The sequence below is a fragment of the Cygnus olor genome, chromosome 1 (genome assembly GCF_009769625.2).
Source record: "Cygnus olor isolate bCygOlo1 chromosome 1, bCygOlo1.pri.v2, whole genome shotgun sequence".
Classification (NCBI taxonomy): domain Eukaryota; kingdom Metazoa; phylum Chordata; class Aves; order Anseriformes; family Anatidae; genus Cygnus; species Cygnus olor.
Window position 1 is genome coordinate 47,925,353 of NC_049169.1, and position 26,612 is coordinate 47,951,964.

The following is a 26,612-nucleotide window of genomic DNA, read 5'->3' on the forward strand; positions in this document are numbered from 1 at the left end:
GCTGCAGGCTCTGGAGTTGAATACTGAGCACTGACAAATCCATCTACCTTTGTCTGGAGACACAATATAGCTTGGGGATTAATGTGGTGCAGAGAGACAACTCCAGCTGCTTCTGATTTCCTCACTGGGAGCCCAGCTGTCTAGCTGCCAGGTTGTGATAGAGTTGTACTGCTAGGTGCATTGACTCATGCTCTTTTCCTAGCGATGCACAGAGATCAATTACCCATATGTTGCCTCCAGCGTGTGTACGTGCCTTTCAGACCATCCCTCCTGAGGGGGTTATCGACGTTCCCGTGGAGCGTGAGAAATGGAGGGGACTCCTGCAAGCAGCCTCTCTACTGATCTGTGAAGAGATCCCGAAGGGGAAACTGGGAAGTTGTTTCCCTTCCCTTATATCGTTATGTGATAGACGTGCGTATGCATCCTCTCTAAACGGGTTTTCTTTTCTTCTTGATTTCTTCATTAAAAGGTGTGCCACACATATCTTCTTACTATTGCTTGTGGCTACTATGCAGCCGAGCGAGTTTTTCGGTATCATGTCAAGACTGGAAAACAGAGGAGAGCGAGCTGGCTCATTCTCAGCGCAGATAAAACTGGCTTGGGAAAAATACCCTGAATATGACCGTCCTCTTTACCCAGAGGCAGTGTTAACACCCGTCTGCCACTGGTGGCCTCAGTTGGACTCCCAGATACGGAAAGGTTACTTTTAGGAGGTTTGTTTTGACTGGACGCAGCGACATATAGGAAGTAACAGGACTTTCTGTACAAAAACTGAGAGTTATCGTTCTCTGTCTTAACTTAAATTGGCAGAAACAAAACTGTGCTGCTGAACTTAGCTTTTGCAGCGTGTTGGACTTGGAGTATTTATTCATGCTTAACTTGAAGCTTCTTTACAGGAACGTATTCACATTTCAACTCATTTATGCTGAGCAAATATTTTAAAATGCTACATTCTTCCCTAATTTCATGTAGAGCTGAAAAAGCCCTTACCGTGACAGAATAAAAAAGAAAGTTCACTGATAGTACTGGGGCTCTGTCTTGTGGGGAAATGTGCTTTCCAGCAAGCACAACAGTTTCACCTTTGTACTTTGCCAGGTCAACAGTCTTGTAAGAGATGACGTGCTTTTAAAAGAACCGAATTACACTGTGAGGCATACACGGCATGTAAATAAATGGCCCATAGGAATTTCCACTCCGGATCACAGTGGTAGGTCACCAGCTCTAGTTGTGATCACAGCCAAGTGCATCAAAGGGAAGTATAATGAAATGTAGCATCCACTGTACTTCACAACTTGTCTCCACAAAAACGACCTTCTAAACCTCTTCTGTCTGCTCCCTTTCCCTCCCCCAGTTGTGAAGACTTACTTTCTAACATTATTTCCATTTTTTTATTATTTGTAACCTGCACCATTCTTCATGGGCTGTTCAGATAGACAATCGTTGGGCACACAAGTCCTGTTTGTTCCCCTGTCTGAAGCCACTTCCTAACCATGAAGATTAGGCCCAGAGCGTCTGTGCTGATTCAGGTGGCAGCCGGTCCCCAGGGAGCCACAGCACTTACAAGATGTCTGAGTGATATCTGTGAGGGGTGGGGACAGAAAGAGACCCTGCGGGGGAGCCTAGGAATAAACAGATCAGGAAATAACTTTGAATAGCAACACCACCACGTATCAAACTGGGCAGGATGGAAACTTCTTTGTGAGTCGTCGTATTCTCGGAACATAATTCTGTCAGATGGCCATGGGATGTGTCGCAGGCTGAGAGGAAATAGCTTTTCTGCCTGATGTTCCTCTGGAAGTCCACCAGCCTCTAGCAACCGTTCGCTTGCCCGTTCATGTTTGCCACTCCTGGCTGTGGTGCTGGCTGCCTGTGGGCCAGACGGTCACAGCACAGTGCTGACATGTCACACCGTCCTGGTGAGCCCAATGGGATCTCAAGGGGCTTGATCTCACCCAGACCATCGGACAGCTGAGCATAAAGGCTGTGAACTTTGTTTCCTGCATCAATCGGATATTGGATTGTGCGTATATCGGCTGGTGACAGCAGAGCACTGAAACCCGTGCTGCTGCAGGAGGCACCCGTACAAGACGCGAGGCTGGCTGTGCTGCAGAGGCTGTACATGTCAACCTTTCCAGCTAGGAGGAGAAAAACAAACAAACTGAAACTGCAATGGAATCGGGTATTTTTGTACATTCTTGTAAATAAACAGAATGGCATCCACATCCCTCTTCCCTGCAGGCTCTAGGAGCCAGTGACTCAAGGCAGGGCCCCTGCTCCCAGCGCAGCACCGGGGCCAGCCAGCAGCTCCCGCAGGCTCTCTGAAGTCTTCATCTGTCACCTCCTGCTGCACTTGTGCTGGCATGCCGGAGGTTTCTTCTGGTACAAACTGTCTCTCTGGGCTTCTCGTACTCAGCTGTCACTCACATAGGCGTTTCTGACTGAAGCTTTCATTCTCTGCAGAGCTTCAATGCCCAGAGTCCAACAGCCTTTGGCCTTTCCCTGGTTTGGGAGGGGTGTGTGAATTTCTGTCAGCAGCCATCAGTCCTGCCAAGGACTGTGCAGCTGGCTGATCCCCAAGGCAGGACCAGCTCTGTCTCTTTCAACTCTTTCCCTTTTTTTCTAGGTTTCTGTGAATTGTGCATTTTCTGGATTTTCTTTTAATCTCTTTAGGAGAGTAACCAACTACTTGCCAATAAGGGGATGTGATACCACCACCCCCTCATTAGTTTTGTGGAAAGCGTGTAACTTTCTTGTGAACTTAGCTGGAAGAACGAACACTCCTAGATGTAAATACATTAACTGTTTTACAACTAACTTACCTAATTAATTTCAGCCAAAACTTCTCAGTGAATGCTGGCTCATTGCATCTTTTCCCAGGTGAACTGAAACTGCACTGTTTTTCTGCAAATGAACTTTTTGTTACCATACTGACTCAGTCTTTCACATTAGTCTACTGTCCTGTTTACAGTAAGTCAAACCCAGCTATGTTGTGATAAAATAAGCATGTTTCCTATATCCTGTTATCAGTTTCCACTCCATCATGGGGACAGTACTCTGGAAACGGGGGAAATATGTGCATCTGTCAGAGCTCCAGTTTGATTAGAAAGGCTGAGTATCATCAGGTAAAAGAGATTTGTGCAGTGGTCACTCATTACGAAATTTAGGACCGCTCACTGAAAGGTTAATTGAGCCAGGCATGCCATATCTTTTCCTATTTTTCTTTTCACAGAGCAAGTAGAATAGTTGGATGCTATTTCCCAGACAGGGGCATCTCGTGAATGAATCCCTAAAATCCCTTCCTTTCATAAATATACAATAAACAGATTCTATCTTTGATTAAGATGTTTCCTACTGTCTATTTTGGTATTACTGAAAAAAAAACATGACCATTGAAACGGCCTTAAATGAGGCAGTTGTATTACAGCTGAACAGCAACAAAACCAGAACAGTGTGCCTCTAACATATACCCCAAACACTCGCGTATTATTTAAAGATATTTCAAGGACCTAGTTAAACTGGGCTTCTTTAATAGGAAGGTTAGCGTTGAACTGTACTAATGCCACAATTAACTTGCACTGTTACTAATGAATTTTCTAAATCCATTTTTATGCAAGTTGTTACTGTCCAATTGCTGGAGGCAAGGGAGTGCTGGGGAGCCCTGCAAGCAGTTGCAACAATGTCTGTGACTAATTGCATCTTAGGGCTTGGCCTTGCCAAATTGCTCAGTTTTTCAGCTGCAGCGATTTCTTTTCACAGAACCAGAGTCAGAAAATATGAAAGCAATCAAGTAGTTTTGCTTCTGAAAAGCCTCATTTGTTGTTCGTTTTCAGCGAGTGCTGAGACAACGATCTCCTTGGGCTGCTGCAGAAGGAGCCCAGCTCCTGGCTTAGCTGAACTTGTAACTTCGGTGAATTGTTTCAGCCAAGACACTCCACGATATTAATGAATTTTTTTGCTACATCAGATTTTGGGGGCAGGATCCACAACTGTTTGAGGCGGTGTTTAGCTGTACTACGTCCCCCCTGCCAACTCCTGTACTGAGCAGCCATGAGTCAGACCTCCCAAAGCAATGAGATTACAGGCAGTGACTTTTTTTCTTTGCCATCTGTTTTATGAGTTGTCAGGTGACACTCCTGACAGATTTTTAGCTTCTCTTTGTAATCACAAATTTGCACTATTAAAAAATAGGAAAGCTGAGAATCTCACAGTTTTATCATTCTGGGACTGGGAGCTTTGGGAAACTCTAGATGTCAGGAAATTCGGCTAAAATCATGGATGTTGACAGGGCTGCCACAGGACAATAGAGCCCTTGCCAGGATCTGCTTATGAGCCTGCTGAGGATGTGCACACTTTTCCCAGGGACATCAAGGGGTCAGTGCCTGCCGACCCAAGAACCCTCTGGACAAGAGGAGACCAAAGTTACAGTATATAGCGTTTTTGAAGCCTGGGTTTTCTTTTCCCCATGAGACTGAGGCTTGTTATTGTGGCAGGACACAAGCCAGGAGTGGCTGATGAGTAAATGACAATAAGGAACCACAGAGCAAGAGCGTGGTCTCCTTTGAAGGATTGTGCAGGATCCTAGCCACTGCTTGCCCTTGTCCTCTGAATTGTTAGCTGCATATGGATGAGGAGCTGAGGAAAGTACCTCTTCCTCAGCTGTACTCAGTCCCTGTCAAAAATTGATTACTTGGCCCATGTGCAGCAGTACTGTAGAGAGAGATGCTCTTTACCTACTTCTTTTGAGTTATGTGCCATGAGAAATCCTACTCTTGGTGTAGGGAAGGTCAACAGTGCAGTGTTAATCTGCCCTTAAAGAAAAGAAAAGAAAGTAATACCTGAATTTACTCTTTGGTAGTGAGTGCAGGGATTTACTTGTTCTTCATAGACAACTGTGCAATGGAAAAAAAACAGTGTTTACAAGACAGAGCTCCTTACTGCAGTCAGAGCTGCTTTCCAACTGTTTGTCAAAGTGACTGCAGCCTGCGCTACAAGGGCACAAGAATAAATCCTAAAATTAGCAATAGGGGTTTGCAGTTGCCCATGCTGATCCCTTAAGATTTTGTAGCTGCCTCCAGTAAGAAACTCAAAACAGAAGGTCTGTTAACCAAGGGTAATTCTTATGCGGTGGCCAAATAGGAGAATGATTAGAGAAAATGTCAAGACAGAAATTACTCTTGTATTTTACAGAAATAAAGCAAAAAGTGATTATCTTCCTAAATTTCTACCTGTTGGCATCACAGTTTAAATTGTTTTTTCCTACCATGATTTAAATAAGTTGTTAATGTATTCCTCTGATCCAAAAAGCTGATTATTTTATCCTAAGGAAGATTTGTGCATCGTTTTGTGACGCACGTTTTGGGAGCTGCCTGTGTTCTGCTGAGAAGTCATTATACTAAGGATGAGGAATGGGATATATTAGAAACGCAGCAGTGTAATTATGTGCAAGAACTCTGTTACAGCCTTTGTTGATAAACTGCAGTCTAGATCTAGTCCTAGAGGATCCAGACAGTATTACCTTGTTGAGTTACTTAGCCTGACTCATTGCTGAAACTCTTCTCTGTAGTCTTACGCTGTGTGGTATGTTCCCACCCTGTGGGAAATCTGAAGGCAGTGGCCAAAATAACACGTCTGTGATCAAACCATTTCCTTCCAGTATTTGTATTAGTCTCACATCCTTTTTCTGGATGTGAGCAAGTGAAAGGTGTCAGCTTTGCACGCAGGACTCAGATATACTCTTTTTAATCAACCAATCTAAAAGATGGTGATACGTATTAAAAAAGCCAACCATACAAACAAACAAAAAAGCAACCAAGTATCTGGTAGCGCAGTCATTTTGGTTATGATGTACACATGCTCCTTGATCCATCCACCCCTGTGGAGTCCACAGCCTCTCTTCTGGAACTGGGGGAAGTTGAGAAACGAATATTTAAAGCAAGATGTGTTGACCGTACAGAAAGTTTGATTTCCCCACCCCCAACGACACTTTTGCTTCGTATCAGCCCTCTTGCTTGTACACTATATATGTGCTGCTCCTATGGCTCTCCGTCGGCAGTCTGCGTGCTAACAACCAGGCTCTGCGTGGCTCTTATGGAAGTGGGTAGGCTAGACGGAAGGATGCCCAGGGCAGGAGGCACGAACCACACTCAGCATGCAAAGAGGGCGTGAGAGGAAGAGGCAGCTCGTTGAGCTCTCCTGCTTCAGTTCCACCAGATGCCTTTGGTCAGACGTGCAAGAAATTGCCTTTTTTTAAGAATTAGAAGGCAAAGGCAATGACAGCTTTAATGTTATGAAGGAACTGAGAAGATCGGGACCTGTGCTGAGATTTGCAGTAGGTATCATATTTGGTGTACGCCTAGAGGAATATCTAAGTGGTAAATTATATGTGTTTCTCACTGACCCCCGTATGAATCCTGGTAGAGTGGAGAAGATAATCTGATTTCAGAAGACCAGAGAAAATTCAGAGCAAATATGGGAGAATTTGGCAAAACAATGGGAGGTCTATTGGGAAGGAAGCCAGCTTTTTCTCAAAAAAAAAAAAGAGATACCTTTAGATAAAACCAGGAACCAAACCTGCTACAGGTAACATTATTTTTGATGTTAAAACTGACATGGGTTTTTTTGAAAGTGGCTGGCAAACTTATCTTTGTTCTCAAACCTTAGTGGAGCTCGGTAGTCACTGGCTGCCAAGGCTGGTAAGAACAGGACCTGACTTTTCTGGATATTTTAAAGTATTGAAGATCCCCCCATTTATTTTTTTTTTTATTGGATTGCTTTAGATGTGCCAAACTGTCTTAAATGCGTTAGCATTCTGTATTCCGAGGTGCACTGGTTATGAGGCAGGTCCTTGACTTTTCTGAGCTTTAGTTTGCAAAAATTTTATTTTCTAAGTTTTACTTAAAATTATGTATAACTGATGACATTTATGTAGCTATTTTTTTTTTCTTTTTTAATGGAACAGTGATTAGTCATTTTTCCTTTTGTATTTGATTTGCTTATGTAAAGTGCAAACAACCTTTCTTGAAGCTGATTATTTCGGTAGAATAGCAGATGCTCCTCTATGATCTTCATCAAATGAAGGATTGGGGAAGAGACTGTGTTAACCGCGTGCAGGTGAAGGACTGTGTTCCTCCCTGTCCCCATACCTAATTCAAAGAATCCTGGCAATTGTCAAGCTGGTGAGAACAGACAATTTAGCAATTCAGATTACACTTTTTTTTTTTTACACACTTTTTTTTTTTTTTTTACAAGATGAGCCCAGGTCACAGACTCAAAGAATTGCACCTGAATTTTTTCATTGGCTCATCACATGCTTATTGGTAAACCATCTGCCAATAAGATAATTGACTGTAATTTGGGGTATCTCATCTGAAGACCTCAATCTCCATCACCAAAAACGAGACTAATGCATACGACACAAGGATATTGTGTAGAATGACTCCCCGTATCTAACTACTGAAGAGCTCTTTGCAGTTGTAGAGTGCTCATTAATGACTAATTAACGTTATTTAACTGTACTTCCTGCCATTAAAACTCCACTGTCCCACATTAAACCAGGTCAAGCTTTTATTCTAACCTGTACATAGAGAATATTTTTTCCAGCCATAACTGTGTGTAACTTGCCATTTGCTCTCATCTGATCCACTTATGAGCTCTTGACAGCAACTTGAGTTCAGCCTCATCCGACTCAGTTGAGGAAGTAGCTCAGGTGTTCCCAGACCTCTTCCAGAACATCTTTGCACACTGGTGTGCATTAAATCCTCATTTTGTTTAATGGGATGATTGTCCCATTTCAAGCAGTTGAGGGGTAAGAGTCCTATTCAGAAAGTAGGGTTGCAAGTTAAAAAAAATCACTATGTGCCAAACTCAGCAGGGTGCTATTTGGACTGGTAGAAACAAGATGCAATGGTCAGTCAGGAGTATCGCAAAGCTGCAGGTTGCAGAGAGCCTTTCTCCAAAGAAGGTACCAGCTTGGTCAGTTCAGGTATATCCAAAAATGGCACATGCTTTGTCTCTGCGCGTACCAAAGAAAAACGAACTAGGATAACACGGTATTTTCCTTCTTCTTTGTTTCAGTAGCTGGAGTCAAGTTCATTACTCATTTGCTCAGCACAAGTGTCAGAGCAGGCTGTGTGAAGTAGCACAAGAATACCAATCATTATCTGTAATTTCACTATGATGCTTATTACTGTGTTTCTCAAAAGTGATTGTCTTTATGAGGCAATTTCATGCCTTACTATGTCCTAATGCATCTTGCTGCTACTTTCCATGACTGGAGTGCTGCAGTGGATGGCTACAAACTCTTCAGAAGGGATAGGTTAGGAAGGAGAGGCGGGGGGGGGTAGCCCTGTAAGGGAGCGTTTGGATTGTCTAGAGCTGAACAATGGTGATGACAGGCTTGAGTGTTTATGAGAAAGAATCAGGGGGAAGGCCAGTGAGGCAGACGTCCTGGTGTAGTTATAGATCACCCAAACATGCTGAAGAGGCAGGCAAAGTATTCTATAAGCATTTGGGAGAAGTCTCACAATCACCAGCCCTTGTTCTCATGGAGGACTTCAACGTGCCAGATGTCTGCTGAAAATACAACACAGCAGAGAGGAAACAGTCTAGGAGGTTTCTGGATTGTGTGGAAGGTAACTTCCTGACACAGCTGGTGAGTGAGCCAACTAGGGATGGTACCCTGCTGGACCTTTTGCTTGTTGACAGAGAAGGACTTGTGGATGATGTGAATGAAGGCTGGAGGCCGTCTTGGGCATAGCAATCATGAATTGATACAGTTTTTGATTCTTGGGGAAGTAAGGAGGGGGGTTAGCAGAACTGGACTTCCAGAGGGCAGGGGATTGAGTGCACCCTCAGTAGGTTTGCAGATGACACCAAGATAGGCACGAGTGCTGATCTGTATGACAGCAGGAGGGCTCTGCGGAGGGATCTGGATAGGCCAGACTGATGGGCCGAGGCCAACTGTGTGAGGTTCAGCAAGGCCAAGAGCCGGGTCCTGTACCTGGGGCACAACAACCCCATGCAGTGCTACAGGCTGGGGGAAGAGTGGCTGGAAAGCTGCCTGGCGGAAAGGGACCTGGGGGTATTGGTCGATAGCCGGCTGAATATGAGCCAGCAGTGTGCTCAGGTGGCCAAGAAGGCCAACAGCATTCTGGCTTGTATCAGAAATAGGGTGGCCAGCAGGACTAGGGAAGTGATTGTCTCTGTACTCTGCTCTGGTGAGGCCGCATCTCGAGTACTGTGTTCAGTTTTGGGCCCCTCACTACAAGAAGGACATCGAGGCTCTGGAACACATTCAGAGAAGGGCTACGAAGCTGGCGAAGTGTCTAGAGAACAAGTCTTGAGGAGTGGCTGAGGGAGCTGGGGTTGTTTAGTCTGGAGAAGAGGAGGCTCAGGGCAGACCTTATAGCTCTCTACAGTTACCTTAAAGGAGGCTATAGCAAGGTGGTAATCATCTCTTCTCCCAAGCACCAAGTGATAAGACAAGAGGAAATGACCTTAGGTTGCACCAGGGGAGGTTTGGGTTGGATATTAGGAAAAATTTCTTCACTGAAAGGATTGTGAAGTATTGGAACTGGCTGCCCAGGAAAGAGGTTGAGTCACCATTCCTGGAGGTCTTTAAAAAATGTGTAGATGTAGAGCTCAGAGATGTGGTTTAATGGTGGACTTGGCAATGCTAGGTTAAAGGTTGGACCAGATGATCCTAGAAGTCTTTTCCAACCTAACTGACTCTATGCTTCTATAACTCTGTGATTCAAATACACAGTTTTAGATGTTTCCACAAAATCCTTTCCAGATTCTAAATTAAAAAATTTTCAATATACTCCACTGTGAGTGTCATTAGGCTTTAGAAAATACAGATATACTGTGTTTTCTTATAAATTTAATTCCCTGTAAGTATTCAGTTACTTAGAGCAATGTGTGACTGATGATCCTGCAGTCTGGTGAACCCAGTTACTTGTTCAGCACAAGTTCATTTTCGAGGAGTCACAGAGGGAACACATTATCTTAGAAACAGTTTTCAGCAGTTTCCCATTTTCTCCTCCTTGCATGTACCTGGGATTTGTTTCAGCATTGGCTATGCTGTGCTGGAATCCTGTCTCTACCAGCTTGGTTCTTGCTCTGGGTGCGTGGTGTATTCTCACTGATAGCCTTCCAGGTGCTGTGGCTGAGCTTGCCTTCTAAACCAGAGAGCTTTACCCAGAGCACTTTGAAATCAGATTTTCCACTTGTGCTTACTGGGCTTCGCATGGAGCCTTGGGTTACCAGCATCCTCTGGCTAACTGCGGAAGCAGCGCAGCCCTCGGCCTGGGTTTCCTGAAGGCAGGCAGAGGGCAGCTTGTCTTAATCTCTGTCATCCTTCTGCCGGTTTTCTTCAGTTCAGCCTGAGTGCCTGCTGGCTGAAGTTTCTGCCACAGGACACGTGTTTTTACAGTACCCAGGGGTTGTTTTAATTTCCCCAAGGTAAATTACCTGTGGGGAGGAAAAAAAAAAAAAAAAAAAAAGATCACCTTGAAAAATCTAATTGCACTTATTAGGTCATTCTAAAGCACAACCATGAGCGTGTCCCATTTCTGAGCCGTAGGCATGTGGCAGAGCCCCCTACTCTGCTCCAGAGCCGGAGGCTGCTCTCAGCACACACAGCCTGAGGTGGGTGCCTGGGGTGCCCCGCGTGGCTCCGACCGCAGCCCAGGCTGAGCCGCCGAACGTGGTGTGCCTGCCGCACCCTCGGGCCTGGGAGGAAAAGGAATGAATTGGATGCTCCTGGAGCTAAATGTATAAATACTCAGCACTTTGAAGTTTGTCTTAGTGGGGAAACGGGAATGGTACACGTGTGTCAGAGAGTGAGAGAGACAAAGGAAAGACAACTTCACTTCAAAACTTTGATTCATTTAGCCTGGAGAACAAGAGACTGAGGGGAGGCCTCATGGCGGCCTGCAGCTCCCTCACGGCACGGAGCTGGGACAGGGGAGGGTCAGGCTGGGGGTTAGGGAAAGGTTTTTCAATGAGAGGGTGGTCAGGCACTGGGACAGGCTGCCCAGGGAAGTGGTCATGGCACCGAGCCTGACAGAGTTCAAGAAGCATTTGGACAACGCCCTCAGACACATGGTCTGATTTTTGGGTGGTCCTGTGTGGAGGCAGGAGTTGGACTCGATGGTCCTTGTGGGTTCCTTCCAACTCAGGACGTTCTGCGATGCTATGATTCTGTGATTCACAGTAACTGGAAAACAAGAAGTCAAAAATCTGTACATTTAGATCTGGTGCTAGTCAAATTTAGTAGTTCTGACTGGAAAGCTAAAAACTCCCAAACCTAAATATCTTTGTGTTGTTGTTAGTCCTGCCAGCTGTACATGGAAATCAAACAAGAATTTCTGTGTCCACAGTTGAAAATAAACCTGTATAAGTCCCCTCACCCCTTCGTTAAACATCACTTTAAAATTTTCCAACCTTGAGCTTCTAACTGGGAGGAATCTGGAAAGGACACTGCGCTGGATCTGCAGTACCAGTTGACCACGTGCACACGGTATAATTCTATGGCATGCCAGACAGGAGCTGCTTTATGTCACCCCGATTAACAAATGGCTGCTGAATCAATAAGCTACTGCCCATCATGATGTCAGTCTGCACAATGCCGTTGATTTGGCAGACTTTTTAGATAAAGAATTCTAACCTCTTTCCTCTTGATCACTTTATTAAATCCAGATTGATCTCTCCTCCAAAATGTCAAGGAATCTGCTAGCAGCTTAGCAAGCAGAGAGAAAAATGACCTGCTGTAAAACAAACAGCTGTGATTTAGAAGTACAGGTCGTGTCTGCATAGTCCAGTGAGATAAAGGTAACTTTTCTTCAGCTGTTATTAATTCTCATCTTTAACAATTACTTAGATACTAGGCAGAGTAGGTCCCTGTTAATTGCAGTTGAACTCCGGCTCCTATCTGAGCACCCCTGAGGCCTTTGCTCTCCAAAGGGGCAGCTTATGCTAAGGCTGTGGTACTGCCCCTGGCCCCGAACATTTCACTCTGCCCTGTTTCAAAGATTCCTGCCCCTGCTGTGAGGATTGCTCAGCTAATCATACAGCAATCATTGATCTGCTTAAATCGTAGCTGGATGCACTGGGAAAGACCCAGACTGTCATCAGTTTGCATGAATACACCAGACCGATAGGGCATCTCCCTCACCAGATACTGAGCTAGTTTTGCCAGGAGGGAGAGAGGCATCTAAAACAGGCAGATGGTTAGAGCAGAAAATTCTTCTAAGCTTCCCTAAGATGAGCTCTATCTACTAATGAGCCAGAGCCTTAATGCCCAATGAATTAAACAGATACTTCCAGAGGGCTTTGTACTTGAGAATCTTTATGAATCCAGTCCTTAAATTCCTGAGATATTTCGATGGTAGGACTGAAGCTCCTAAATCACTTAGGCTTGTCTAGTGTTGTCTTTAAAAGACTGTAATTCCTTGTAATAATTCACACAACTCTAATACAATCTCCAAAAAATGTTCTTGATCAAAAAAGCTGTATGCTCCAAGAACATGTACTGTTTCTGGTTCACAGTTAAAATTAAAAGGGTTTTATTTTAAAGGTTAAATGTCTTATATTTTTGAACAAACATGGAAGTGAAACTGTGTTACAGGTTAATGTAAATTTTAACAGCACTTCTACTTTCCTTGCATGTTGACAAAAGCCATGTTGGTAAGATTTTATCTGACTAAATGATAAGAAACATCCCCACTACAGTACTAGAGAATGTGGGTAAAAGCACAACGTAAGTCAGAGGCAAAACTCTCATTTTGCTTGAGTGAAATCAGAATTTTCATAGTATATGTTCCTAGAATATATTAGTTCGTTATAAAACCTCTTGTTCTTTCCCTTCTAATTAAACACCAGAATCTCATAAGTATATGCAACAGCAAAAGCAAAAAAAAATTTCTTCAAGTTGAAATCCAGTCAATTACAAAAGCAGAGGTAATTGTTTCAAGGATGATGCTTGCATGTATCATTTTTCCTGTTTTTTATTTCCTAATTCTATTATTTGCCTGTTTTCTATTTTGCTGTGGAAATACCCTACACAGAGAAGAGATAGAGCTAGAACTCAATTTTGCACAAAATGGTGTCGAATGAAGGAATGAGAAAATGAGGAAAATGAAATAGTTTTTACCCTACCTCAATGAAATCTAGTAAAGGGTGAATCTAGTACTGGTGAATTTAAAGCTTTGCCATTTAACTTGAAATAGAGCACTGAGAAACATGTGCTTGTAGCAGGGAATTTCTGTAATTTGTGTACTGTAAGCCTAATTCTCTGCTGAATTGGTATTGCTTTGCAGATGTCCAGTGTAGTAACAGACATCTATTTTGTACCTTGTTGCATGGAGCTTCACATCCAATTTGGATTATCCAGCATGTTGTATTTAAGTGGTGGTTGTGTTTCATTCATCAGCTCATAATTCTTTTTATGCACACAAACAGGACAAAAGGCATGCCAAAATATCTGCATTTGGATCAGAATGATTCATTAACATGAAAGACGGAGAGATATCAACATCATTTGTATGCTGTATACATGCATATGTTAACTAATTTTGTTTTCAGAAGAGGTATGTCATGGCTCTCTGACTCTGAAATAATTACAAGCCTCAGCAATGGCTGAGGTGTTAGTCACAGTGTTTTAGCTCTGCTGGTAATGCTGTGAATATACAGAATATTGATATGGTGTGGGGCAGCTGTAGGAAAGAGGAATCTGTAGCTGTGCTGAGTGTCCACCTTTCCAAACAGCAACATGCATCTGTCGGTCAGTATTGGCACCCATCCCTTGGTGTCAAACTGGGAAATCCTGTTAAAATCAGATCCTTTTGTTCAGGGAAAAAATGTTTTTAAAAGTGGCTTTCTAAAAAAAGACAGCTATATTCTTCAGTTTTCCAAGCCCTTCTGTACCTGTTGTCATGCCCATCCTCACGTGCCCTGGTGTCTCTGTGCTCTCAACATGTTTAGTACTGTGCTTAACGATAAGACCAATATGTGCCAGAAGCATTTTACTTTATTACTCCGACTATATTGTTTTGCTGATATTTTGGTTTCCTCAGCCTTTCTCAAAATAGCTAGCACTCACTTCTTTTATTTTTCCAGTGATATTTGCAAATACCAGGCGTATCTGGAAATGACAGTGCAGGTAACTAAAATAGGGATTCAAATAAGCTTAAGTACTTTGTTTGGAAATCTTTCTGATTGACTTATTCATAGACAATGATTGGTCTGAGCAACAAGTACTATACAAACTATGATTAAGCTACTTTTTTTTTTAATGAAAAAAGAAAAAGAAGAAAGATTTCCAACCGAAGATGAAAAAGTTCCAAGATTACAGAGCTTGCTCACCATCTGCAAGTATATGTTCTCTTAAACTGAGGCAGGTTGTTGTTCCTCCTCTTACACAGGGCAGCAAAGAAAGGCAGAACAGCAACCACATCCTTGCTGTGCACTTTGTGTTCTGAGCTGTGGCATGAAGATAACCAAACCACCAATCCCTCATTCGGCAGAGCCTCCAGCTAGCTTCACTTTTAGGATTTCTGCAGCCCCGGCCTGACCTGCCCCTTGGCATGCCTTGCTGCAAGTGGGGTGCTGCAGCCCATGTCCTCTCCAGGCTTCTCCTGCCTGCCTGCAGAAGCTACCTGAATAGCGATGGTATCTGATCACTACATATATAGAGCGAGGCTTTTTTTTTTTTTTTCTCTAACAAAACATAAGTTTTAATTTTAGCCATTCTTCCACTGAATTTTTCAACGTTTCCTCATTTGGGTGAGTAGCAATTTACTGAATCTCACAGTAGATGTTCAACTGTAGCTTGTAGCAGGAGAGTTGATGATGCATCATCAGTGAATTGCATGGTAACAAGTGAGTTTATCAGAATAAAGTGCAAGGACAGCAAGTTTCCCTGCATTATTTTTCGTAATTAAGGAAGAGAAGAATACCTGTAGGTGGCAATAGCGCAGTAGCTGTAGCCACATACTTTTTTTTTTTTAATCAGTAGGTTACCATCAAGTTAGCTTTCTGCAACCCCAATTCAATAAATAGCACTGTTACTGGAGACTGGCCCTAACGTTGGATTCCAGAATGTGCCAGGTTCTCCTTTCTCCCAGCACTGCTGAGCTTAAGCAAATTCATGGATGGCTTTAGGAATTTTGTTTCAATGTTTATCTATTTATTCATTTATTTTCAACCTGGGGGCACCGACACAGATTTTTAATGCTGGTGCTGAGAGAGAAGTGTCACTTTTATCATTAGCATTACTGCAGTGCGCAGTGTGAAAAGCTGCAGTGACACAGTCTGAAATGAAAGCATTCTCTCAGTGAACCAGGCTATGCGCACCTGAAGTTAGAAAATGATGTTGGCGGGCCCAAGTTCTAGCCTGTGGATGCTCTTTCAAGATGAATTTGTCGTGCAGATGGGTACCGGCAACATCTGGGGAGCATAACAACACCTGTGCAGCTTTGAGAGGGCGGCCAAGGGAGAAGGGCTGCTGGGAGCGTGAGCAGCAGTGCGGGACACCCTGCCAGGGCCAGCAGTCGAAGGGCTGGTGCGCTCTGGGTTTCATGCAGGTTGTGCAATGCCTTTTGCAACTCACTGCTTGAACAGCAACGCATCTGAAGTGTCAGGAGTTACTAACTTGGTTGGTCATTGCACGGCGATGCGTTGGGTATATCAGTGTTGGTTAAAGACCAACTAAGGTTACGGAAGTATTGCAAACAGCTGCACAGATAGGAAGCAATACAGAGTTCTTAATTTGCAGTCTGTATCAGTATTTCTTCTGTATCATTACTATTACTTGGTGGGCTATTTAAATGCCTACTGAAAATTAAGTAAGATCTTATCTTGACACAAATAGTATGCATTAAAGGAGGCAATGTTAATGGAACAGAAAAATCTAAGCCCTATTTGTGGCCCATTGTCTATAGCGGTATTTTTCTTAAATTTCACAAAGTGGGGAAGCAACATATCCACTCAGAGCTCTATATGCCACTAGAATAACTATTTGTCCAGAATATTGTTTTCTGGGGGACTCTAATTTATGCATTCCAAGTGCTTTGCTGGGTGACAGTAGTTCAAAATAAAGGATATTTTTTGCAGAAATGTAATCATTGCCTTTAGCTGTAAATCCCCATTACTCAGAGAAAATTGTCGATGCTTATGTTCCTGTAATTGCACTATCATTTTAACTGGCATTTTAATTAAGGCTCTTCTGCTAATCAGCTCAAAACTGGGGGCCATTTGTTGTGCACCCGAATTCACAGACTAAAATGAACATGTTGGAGAAGTAAACTCTGTGTAGAATTTTGGAGAGTTATTTAAAATAATGAAATAGTTGCAAGTGCCAAACTAACATGAAATCAAAGCCACCGAGAACATGCCTGTTGTGGCTCTGGGAGCAGCAGGTGAGGTGACAACTCGGTGACCTACTTTGCAGGTTTGGTTTTTTGGCATTAATCCTCCCGGTAGCTGAGAACCAGAATTCCACATCTGATGATATTGCTGCGCACATGCTTGTAAGGGGAAGTCTGTGATGGCAGTTTTAAGCACAGTAATGATTTAGGTCTCTGTAATTCACTGTACCTGACTCGACTTGTTGTCCTTCTAAATAGGAGGTTGGTGTGTTGTTCTCCTCTACTTATTTTATCCCTCTTTTTCAATTCTTCTTGCTCTGCAACTTCAAATAGTCCAGACCTTTAAGGAATCCTTTATGGTGGTAGAACTCAGCAATGTAGTGTCTGGGAAAATATAGTTAAGACTAAGCTTGCAACTGGTGTGGTTAGAGCTTGTCTTGCATTTAATTATCGATCCTAAGTTATTTGAACTATACAGTAACATACGTCTGCTTGCCTGGGAGTCTCAAAATTCAGGCTTGCAAGGAACAAAGTTACAGCCTCCAAAGGTCAAGAAAAATGAGCAGCCAACACAGATTAGAGGAGTTTTATAACAGTAGTGGTTGGTAGAAACAAGGTTTAAAATCTTTCTGTGAACCACATATCAGACACAGGTTTCTGTTGTCAGGACTGGGAACTCAGTGAAAGAATGATGACCTCAGCTGAACTTAGTTATCTTGTTGTATAATGGTCATAAAAAAGAGGAGAGGCTTAGAAACACTTCCTTTGCTGTTCTCGTATAAGTGCTGGGCAAGGAGTCATGGGTTGAGGTTTTTTGTGTGTATGTGCGTGCTTCAAATCTGTGCATGCGTTTTCTTTTTTCATACGATGTTTTAAAAAGATTGTGAGAGAATTTAAATCTTGACTTGATTACACAGGTTACTTAACTGCTGAGGAACATGGGGGCCACCCAACCCGTGATAATTGTGCTAGACAATATAGATCAATGGTTTACAGACCAGCTGTAATGTTCTAAGAATAGGGCAGCTTCTCAGTTTTACAACACGGGCAGAGCCTACTCACATGCTGCTGGGTTCATGCAGGACACCAAACAACCTTCCAGCAAGTCACAGAGTTCATGCTTCCTATGAAATGGTGCCGCTACGTCTGCCTGGCTTCTCTCAGCAGTTGCGTCTTCCTTGGAGAGCTTCACATGAGGGTGATGGTGAGGTGTTTTAAAGGAAACACAGAAACATGCTTGTTCCTCTGAAAAATGCAAGCAGCCACTGCTCAAGCTTTCCTGGTCTCCTCTTTTGGCCCATGTCCTCCTGCTTTCTCCTCCCCGTGCATCCAAGATAATGGTGCAAGGCATGGGTTAAATGTAAGACTTCTTGAATGAGAAGAGTGTTTACAGCAACAACACAGCAAACAAATATCAATAGAAGTGGTTTTTTGGTTCACAGTTTCATTAATGTTTTCAGCTTTAAACTGATTTAAGACTTTTGCGAGGCAGATGACCCGTGGCAGGTTACACAGACATTTCAAGTTACATAAAAATGTTAAGGCATAGTCAAGTGTTCATGCATGCTCTTGGGGATTGAAAGGTTACTTCAGATTTCTGTGTTTTTTTTGTTGTTGTTGTTGTTGTTTTTTTCTGTGTAATTTATTTTTTTCTTGGGTTGTATGGATGGAGGCAGAGGTAGCAGGTCGTTCAATAGGCTATCTGTGGAGCAAGAAGGCTTTGTCCAAGTGTTTCATGTATCCTCCATCCTGTGCACGGCAGACACCAGACGCTGCCTGCTCTCCTGTCTGTCAGCTCCTTGCTCTGGACTCCTCCCTTCTTTTTGGGTGGAGGCCTCCAGAGCAAACCTCAGCAGCCCGTCCTGTTCCCCTGCCCTCGCCCCCATCCCAGTCTTGTAAAGATGCACCTGGAGAACGGTCACCAAACCATGTTGCCACCATCACTGCCAGCGCTGTCCTCCCAAAGAGAAAGGCCACAACCACTGGCATAAAGCCAGAGCTGCTGGCGCTCCACTTGTCCGTGCGTTCATCTGGAGGAACCGGCACTGTAGATAAGGCCGGAGGCGGGTTTCATACAGCAAAACCCAGCCTGAGGATTCACCACGCTGCGTGGAGGGCGTGTGGGAGTGGGACACGCCTGCACGCCGGCTCCTCGAGGGCAGGGTGAGCGGCAGCTGCCCCCACGGGCCCAGTGCTGCAGGGCAGGCCTGGCCTGGCCGAAAGGGGTCGTGCGCTGCCTCGGGGTGCCGCGGGGTGCACTGCTTTGGGCAAAGCAGGGGCTAAAATTCCTACACGGCAGGATGGTTTTGTGTTTTTTTAGGCTTCCAGTCTCCAGTATAAGTGTTGACAAATATAAGCAGCTTGTTTACATTGAATTCTCTCACCTTGCGGCGAGTTTGAAACCCGGTACTGTTGCATTACAGTGTGCTGACAGATGCGGTGGATTGTCTCAGGCAAGCTTTTGTGTGTCTTGCAGTGTCACCTACACAGCAGATTGCTGGGTGGTGTTGCCATGCTGTGTATTAGCTATAACTTTCTCGGTGCCCACATGCTTTTAACTTCCCTTGAAAAGTGGCTGCTGCCACAAAATAACCCAATTTCTGTTATTATTATAACATTTAAATGACATAGCATGGTCAAAACAAACCATCTGTGCTGACAAGAATTTTCCACCAGTACACAGCTGAGGCGTCAGCCTTCAGCAGCAGAAGAGACCCAGCTAACGGCATCCATCTCCCTTACAATTTATTTCAAATTCATCAGTTGGAGGCATCCATCCACTGTCTTCCATCTTTCAGAGAGGCTGACAGAAATGAGATTAGTTGGAAACCATCTGAGGGGTGAAATTCATCCTGCGCTGACACAGAGCATGGAGCCCGCTGCGGAGATAGCTGCAGAGGGATTCCGCTCTTGGAACAGTGTCATCTACATACCACTTGGGTATAGCTGTCTGTGCTATGCTAAGCACAACTGATAGAAGAAAATTTTATACATATATATAAATAAATTAAAATAAGCTTCAGACTGGTATTTGAAGGATCCCTGTATGTGTCAAGTCTTTCAAGAAAGCCACGAAATCAAAGGACGCAGAAAGATCAAGGTTGAATATTAATCAAGGGTTGCAGCAGGAGGGCTTTCAAACTCCCTGGGTAGTGGTGTTAGTGCTGTGGCTATGTCTGAAAGTTAATGCCATGTGTTTTTTTTCCTTGCGTGTGTGTGTGTGTCAGTGCCTCACCTCCAGATCTTCAGGAAAGACAAATTAGTAATTAAGTAAAAAGACCAAGTAAATTATTCAGGGAAGGTTTAGTTTTAATAAGTGATTTGTGTACTATAACCCTGAGTAATTCAGTAAAATACCAGTTTGCCTTTGAAATAACCTCATGGAAGAGGCATTGGCCATAAATTAAGTCAACAACTTGTATGTGCCCATTTTTAATACCTGGAAAATAGAGAGCTTTCATGATGTCTCTCAGGTACTGCATGATCTGACAAGGTCAGCATATTCTTCAAACTACTTGCATAAGTACATCAGTGTCCTTGCAAAACTACGTGAAATTCAGAGTACACAGAATGACTCCTGAGCACCAATTGCAGTAAGTGCCTCACCTACCTGGTAAATCCTGCCACGGCTGCTCCGGGGACTGACGCTGATCGGTGCTGACAGCATGATCTACAGGGTCTAACAAAATTGTGGCTTCTCATGCGTAGGAATCCTTGCATGTCTAAGAAGCAGCAGCACTAGTATGCTGATCAAATCCTTGACAATCAAAATCACTTTAATTACTGTCATTAGACTTGAAACAGAGGTAACATACATGCAGAAACCTAGGATATATTTTTGAAATTTCTTAAGAGCAACAAACTGCTGTCATGTATATGGCCTTCAGGTAGCTTTTCTGCACTCCTTCAGTTCAATCCTAGTAAATGACTGTCCTGCTGGAAGCGATCCTGCCAGCTTGCAGGCCCACCTATAAAGGTGGTTTTCTCACTGACATAACAAACACTGTAGTTGCTCAGTGTTAAAAATCAAGTTTTCATAGAGCGTCTCATACTTGTGATTCAAGAAATGATGCTGTGATCTTACAACTTGTTGCATATTCTCTTTTTAATAAGTATATATATATACAAATATATGTATTTATGATTATATTTACTTGAGATATCTAGATCTGTACAAATAAGTCTGACTGAGGGCTCTGTATCCAGCATCCGAAGGTATCCATGTGTCCCAGAATTTGTGGTGAAAATTACTTTCAAGTTTACTAAAAAGCAACATTTTACTGCATGTCTCCAGCAGGGCTTTAGTAAACCACAGACCCTGGTGCTGCATCTTATTTGAATGGTTCTGCAGACCATGAGAAGAATTTGTTCCAGTTACAGGACTGATTTTTTCCATGGTTTATTGGCTGTCCACACTTTGCTGAACTAAAACCCATTAGCGGTAACAGAAGAGATTTGGAAGGATCCTTAGCTGGTGAAAATTGGTAATGGTTTCAGAAGTCAACAGGTTTGTCCCAATTTCACGACATTTTAAAAAATCTGTTGCAAGAAATCAGCTCAGAAACCCCTACAGTCAAGCCATACCATGCAGAACAAGTCCATTTATTCTTTTTCTTGGGGTAAATGCTCTCTTTGAGTCTGCTACACCCCTCCTGAAGCAGCTAACTTTCTCCCCCCTGCCCTATTTCACTATTTACTCTTCATCTAACGCAGTGCCCACTTGACAACTGCTCAGGCTTGTGGCAGACCGACGTCAGGAAGGCACGATGCGTGTGTTCCCCTGCACGCTGCCCTGTGCCACAGCTAAACTGCTTGCTCTGCCTGTGAAGTGCTGGTAGTCCGGGGGAGGCATAACTAAATAATGTGTGTTTATAGATGCGCGTGTCTGTGGAACGGCTAATGAACAAAGAAAAGATAGCTCGAACAACGTATTTTTAACCTCGTCAAGTTTTCTGTCTAGTATTTTTCTTATTTCTGAGATTACAATGCAGAATAAGGACCTGTTGAAAATAGTGGCTGTTCATGTGCTACTTTAAGCATCCTTCGTGACTGCTGAGGAACACTGAAAAAACTAGGGGAGGGGGAAATGCTCACATGCAGGTGTTTATCTGCACACGCTTACCTGCACATCCAGGTGTGTGTAGATCGGATGGTACAGAAGGAAACAAGAGGGCTGTATCTAGAAGTTTTGGGGGAAGAGGTGTCAAGTCAAAATGAGGTTTGTCGCAACGCAAACAAGGTGCTGAGAATTTAGCTCTGTGCATACAATAAGGAAAGAAAAAGCTTTCCATAATTAGAGAACATGCCTTCTGGGGGGGGGGGGGGGGGGGGAACCTGATGCTTTAGGGTCTGTTAATCTCTTCTGTTTTTAAATCACTTATGATTTTGATAGATGGGTTGAAGATGTCTTCCTGAGAACAGTTACTAAGCATTTGTTTGTTTTTATTCTCATCTTGAGAAGAGGACTCACTTTAAGGATTTTAAATGCTCAGGGACATTGTTTAACTTTCAGATGTTTACTCAGCTGCCTGTCCACATCCACTACACAGGAATGCAAGAAATCTCTGCTGATTTCATTGTGTTCATCTGCTTTTTTTCTGCATCAGTGAAGCTGAGTTGTGTACAGACGTGCCCTTGTTTCTTACTATTGGATGCCTTAGAAAAATAAATACCTTATGGTCTGGGGGACTGACCAGGCAAAGTCCAGGTAACTAGAGGAAATTTCCATATCAGTAGCAAGAATAAATTTTAGACAGATTTAGTGAAGCATCCCCAGAAGATGACACATTCTTAGAGAACACAAAGGCATAGTTTTCCTGCTGGGTCGTTTATTTTGGTTATGTAGAGAGTCTTTCCCTTTCCTTGCAGATCAGAGAATTGTTTGAACTATTACCTTAGATGTTTTATCTGCACAGATGTTCTAACGCCACATTTGCATTTTCCTCAGTCCTTCAGGCAGTCCTGTTAGTTTTCATCTCTCCCTCGTCATAACTTCAGGAGCTGGTATTATGATACCCAGAGAGATGACTCTTCCAGATATGATTGCTGATCTCAAGTTCACCAGAAGAGTCACTCTGAAGCTTCCTGCTAGGTTTTTGCTTGGATGAAGCTGCTTGTTGTATTTCCAAGGCCTGAATGTACTACACTATTTTTGAAGTTCTGTTAGAAAAGGGGGAAGCAGTCCATTTTGGGGTGCCCGTGCTTGTATAGCTCTCCATACATAAATGTTAGATGGCTTCACACTTGTCAGTATCCCCACGCTGTATCTTTACAAGGATCTTAAATCTCTATAAAGATCCACAGTATACTGATGGTAAGGGTCTGGATGCAAACATACTCAACATGCTGCAACACAGCAGAAAAACATGGCAACTAAGAATGTGATTTCATGACCGATTTAAACCCTCACTTCTGACTTCTGCTGGACCCTGTATCCTGCCCTCAGGCTGCCCACTTGCCTAAGTCAGCCCTGCTGCTTGAGGAGCTGTGCAGCCAGCCAGATGCTGGAGCTAATCAAACTAATCTCTCTCTATATTGCGATCTAATAATTTACTTTGTTTTGACAGAGGTGGTTTTCACCTGGACCAGCTCTCTGACCTGCTCTACATTGTTGTATCCGAATTACACCCCAGTCTCAAGGGTAAGATATTAGACCAAACACAAGCATTAAAGGTATACATCCCTCTGCCATGACAATACATAAGTATGTAGCATTGCAGGGTACTGAAGTGATCATTTCTGCATACTAACTCTGAAGCGGGGTCACCCAAGCAGTCACTGCTTTTTGTTGCAGCTTAAGAGCATGATATAAATACACCTCCGCCTGTGTTGTTGCCCGAGGGCAGCTTGCATGCGTTTATTGCATGTCTGTATCAGTAATGGGCCATTTGTGTTTATGGCCCTGAGGCCTCTGATACTGTCCCGTGCCTGTGGTTTCAGGGCCACTGATGTCATCCTGCTGGGAGCACCCACCTGGAGCTCTGATCATTCTTGGACAGGCAGTCTTTATCTGCGACACGGTGGCATATATATAGCGAGCCCTTTTACAGCTGTGTGTTATTACTCTCCGTGCAGTTCCAGCAGCGCTGCAGGTATGTTTCCCAGAATTGCTCTGCTTCCCAGCCAAGGCAGAACGGTTCCTTTCAGCCTAAGCAAATCCTCAAGCCATGCCTAGAGTTTCAACAGTGCAGAACAGAACAGAAGGAAAATGGTAGGTTTTTTTCATGAAAACTTGTGACTGCAATGAAAAATATTTTTTTCTCTTTAAAAAAAAGAACACTCTCAAGACTATTTTTTCTGAGTTTTCAAATGGTGGAAAGTTTGTGCTATGTATTTTTAAAAATGGAAAACAAGAAAATACTTTGTTTAGAAAAAAAGCAACCTCTCATTGTAAGAAATGCAAGGTATTGGTGATTGTTAATGAAGATTATGTTCCACCATTTCATAACTGTAGCAGACCTGTTTGTCTGAGAGGCTGAAAATTGTTGGATTTGTTGAGTGTCAGAGCAGGTGGCGAGGTACGCACACTTTCCACTCATACAATAGGTCTTTGCAATGCCCGTTGCTTCTGAATAGTTTGCGTTTATTGTTGTAATATGACTTGTCCTCAGCTCAAACTGCTGGACAACGAGCTGTCTTACTTTGTCATAACTTTTATATGCCTGGTGACCAGAGCTCTTAATTACTTCTGATATATAGCATGTTGCTAATAGAGATTTTATGTTGCTATTAGAGTTTATATATTGCTTCAGTGCTTTCTACTAAGACTTGTGATTACAAACGTTTCAAAATCTACATGTAACAATTAATCTTTATTAGCACAATAGGAAAGTTGGAGTATTAAATTTCTCCCCTCATAATAATTTAAATAGAATTGTTTATAAGGTTGTGCACGTGAGGCACACAAACAGAAATAAATTCAAGGGAACATTGTGAAAGAACAGTTTCACTAAGAAGTCTCTAATTATTTTTAATAATTTTCAGTTTTCTTCCGTGTTTTGATTTGTAAGCATGTGCCTGTTAGATTCCTGTTGATAAGGTCATGCCTTTATACTGGGCTTGAAAAATCTGTCTGACATCTGGAAAATCACTGGCCTGAGGTGGTTACAAAGAAGAAGTGGGGAGCCGCTCGTAGCTCGAGCAGAGGCAGTTACTTGCCATCGTTCTGGATCAGACCAACCCCAACCCTGCTGCCATTTTTAAAAAAAAATAATTTAATTTATTTTTTTAGGGCAGGAGGAGATACAGCTTCATCTTTCAGAAGCGCTTGAGGCTAGCTGGTGTCGGACAGGGCAGCAGCTCCGTATGCGCTGGGCACTGGGAGTGCAGAGGGCGTTTGGGTCTTCCAGGCACGAAGCTGCCCGGCTGCTGCGTCTCCTCTGCTGAGCTCTGCAGCGGGGCCAGGCTTCTGCGGGCACCGGGGCTGGCTGAGCTTCTGTCCCTTGGCATTGCTTCGCAGAAAAGTGCTTGATCGACATGGCTCTAGTGGGTAAAAAGGTCAAGAAAAAGAAGTCCCACTCCTCGTGTAACTTGAGTAAGAAAAGCTCAATTAAAGTTACGCTGGGGAAGAAAAAGAAAAAGGTTACTAGTTTTGTTCCAGAAAATTATGTTCCTATACGGCAGAACAGGAATTCTCATAGACAAATGTTGTATCCCCACCATTCCACTTTCAGGTGATCTCACGCGTAAGGTTTTCCTTTCATGGAACTTCAGGAGAGAACTCCCCTGAAGCCCTAGGATTGTAGCTCGTGTTGCTACAGTTTCCAAAAACATTGCAAAGTATGCTGCTGTTTATATAGTCCTGCTAAACTCAGGTCTCAGGGATTAAAAATAAACCACAAAACTGTATGATATCTCATACATTTTATTTGTTGTAAAAGAACAAAGCAGAAGAATTCAACCTTTCAAAAACTGTCGCCAGATGTAATAACAAATTATAGCTTATGAATTTATGGTTTTGAAAGGTCCAAGAGGGCATGAGTAGATGTTAAAAGTTCAGATTTTTTTTTTCTCTTAGAATCTGTATTATCTCACAGACTATTCTGCAGCACCTGCCAGCACCAAGAAATTTAAAAATAGAAATCATGTTATATCTTGATCTAAATCATAATTTCAATACTCAAAATTATATAGTTGTGATCCAGAAAAGTATGTATACAGGTGCTACAGTTTGGTGTTGTGAAGAATGAATACTCTTGGAAAATTTATTCCAATTAAGCAGAACGGCATTTTGACTTTTCTGCTTAGTTGAGGTTACTTCACATCCCTGCCATCCAAATCAGAGATGAATGTCATATGTTTAGGTCTGGCACATCAAGAAGTAAACTGGAAGGAGCTTTCTGTTTGTATTACGCTTAACCATAGTGTATTAATGCGTGATAACCCATCAGACAACATACTTAATGCAGTTCCCTGCACAGGTGATTTTAAAGGAGAGCTTTCATGTTGCAGTGCAAAAAGATTTAGCAGAACCACAGTTAGATGAGTCATAGGTGGTCGCCTGATAGCAGCGAGGAAACTTGAGCTTCATTCTGGTGTCTGTAAACAGAGAGTGACTGGAGTGAAACCCGAAGGGCTGCAGCAAGTTTCAGCGCTATATAACAACACTCACCAGGAAGAGGTGTAGTCTTACTTGTATAATCATTAATTTTTCTGTCCTTTGATAACCCTTCTGTATTTTCTGGTTGACTGGCAAAGAAGTCCTACTCCAGCATTTGACATTGTCTGTTGGTATGGAAATCGTTGATGCCACACATTTAGCGTGACATAATGCGTACAGAGCCACAGCCATGCAATGCGCTTCATAGGCAAAGAGAACTGACAGGTTCCTACCCAGCACAATCTCTGTGTGCAAGCAAAAGCCACAAATTGAGCTGGGGTGTCTGTGAAGCTACAGCCAAAAAGCAGTAGGGTGAAAGCTGTGGTGCTCTGGTATTCACTTGGAGTGCCTTTAGGAGCCCAGATGTCAGCTACCCAGCTACACACAACTGCAAGCGCTTCTCTGAATGGTGGGCAGAGGTGGCATGCCCTGAGAGCAATTCTTGTGCTCATGGCCTATATCTAGTCCAAGTTTTTGCCTTGTTTATTTTAATTTGGGACAGATGATCTCACTGATACAACCGTCAGGATATGCAGATATAGGCTATCTACCTTCTGGCTGCAGTCTGAACGCTTTGGATGCAAGTTCACGTTCACGTTTTGGAAGGGGGCACACCTTTACCTGCCAGCCAGCTGCAGCCTAGGTTC

General features: G+C 43.2%; 1 protein-coding gene across 6 annotated transcripts in view; it reads left to right on the plus strand.

Annotated features, from left to right (window-relative positions):
- TMCC3 (transmembrane and coiled-coil domain family 3) overlaps nucleotides 1-26,612 on the plus strand; it is a 140,412-nt gene that overhangs the window by 58,577 nt on the left and 55,223 nt on the right. The window contains exon 2 of one of the 6 annotated variants that reach the window (XM_040557396.1): nucleotides 22,934-23,007. The exons of 2 other annotated variants lie outside the window; for them this stretch is intronic. Coding sequence is in view for 2 of the 4 variants with exons in the window: in XM_040557371.1 (XP_040413305.1) it covers nucleotides 6,287-6,328 (42 nt within the window). In the remaining 2 variants the exon portion in view is untranslated. Of the gene's footprint in view, nucleotides 1-6,035; nucleotides 6,329-22,933; nucleotides 23,008-23,440; nucleotides 23,459-23,489; nucleotides 23,578-26,612 lie in introns of those variants that run through there. 3 more of the 6 variants (XM_040557371.1, XM_040557408.1, XM_040557390.1) reach the window with 3 other exon arrangements.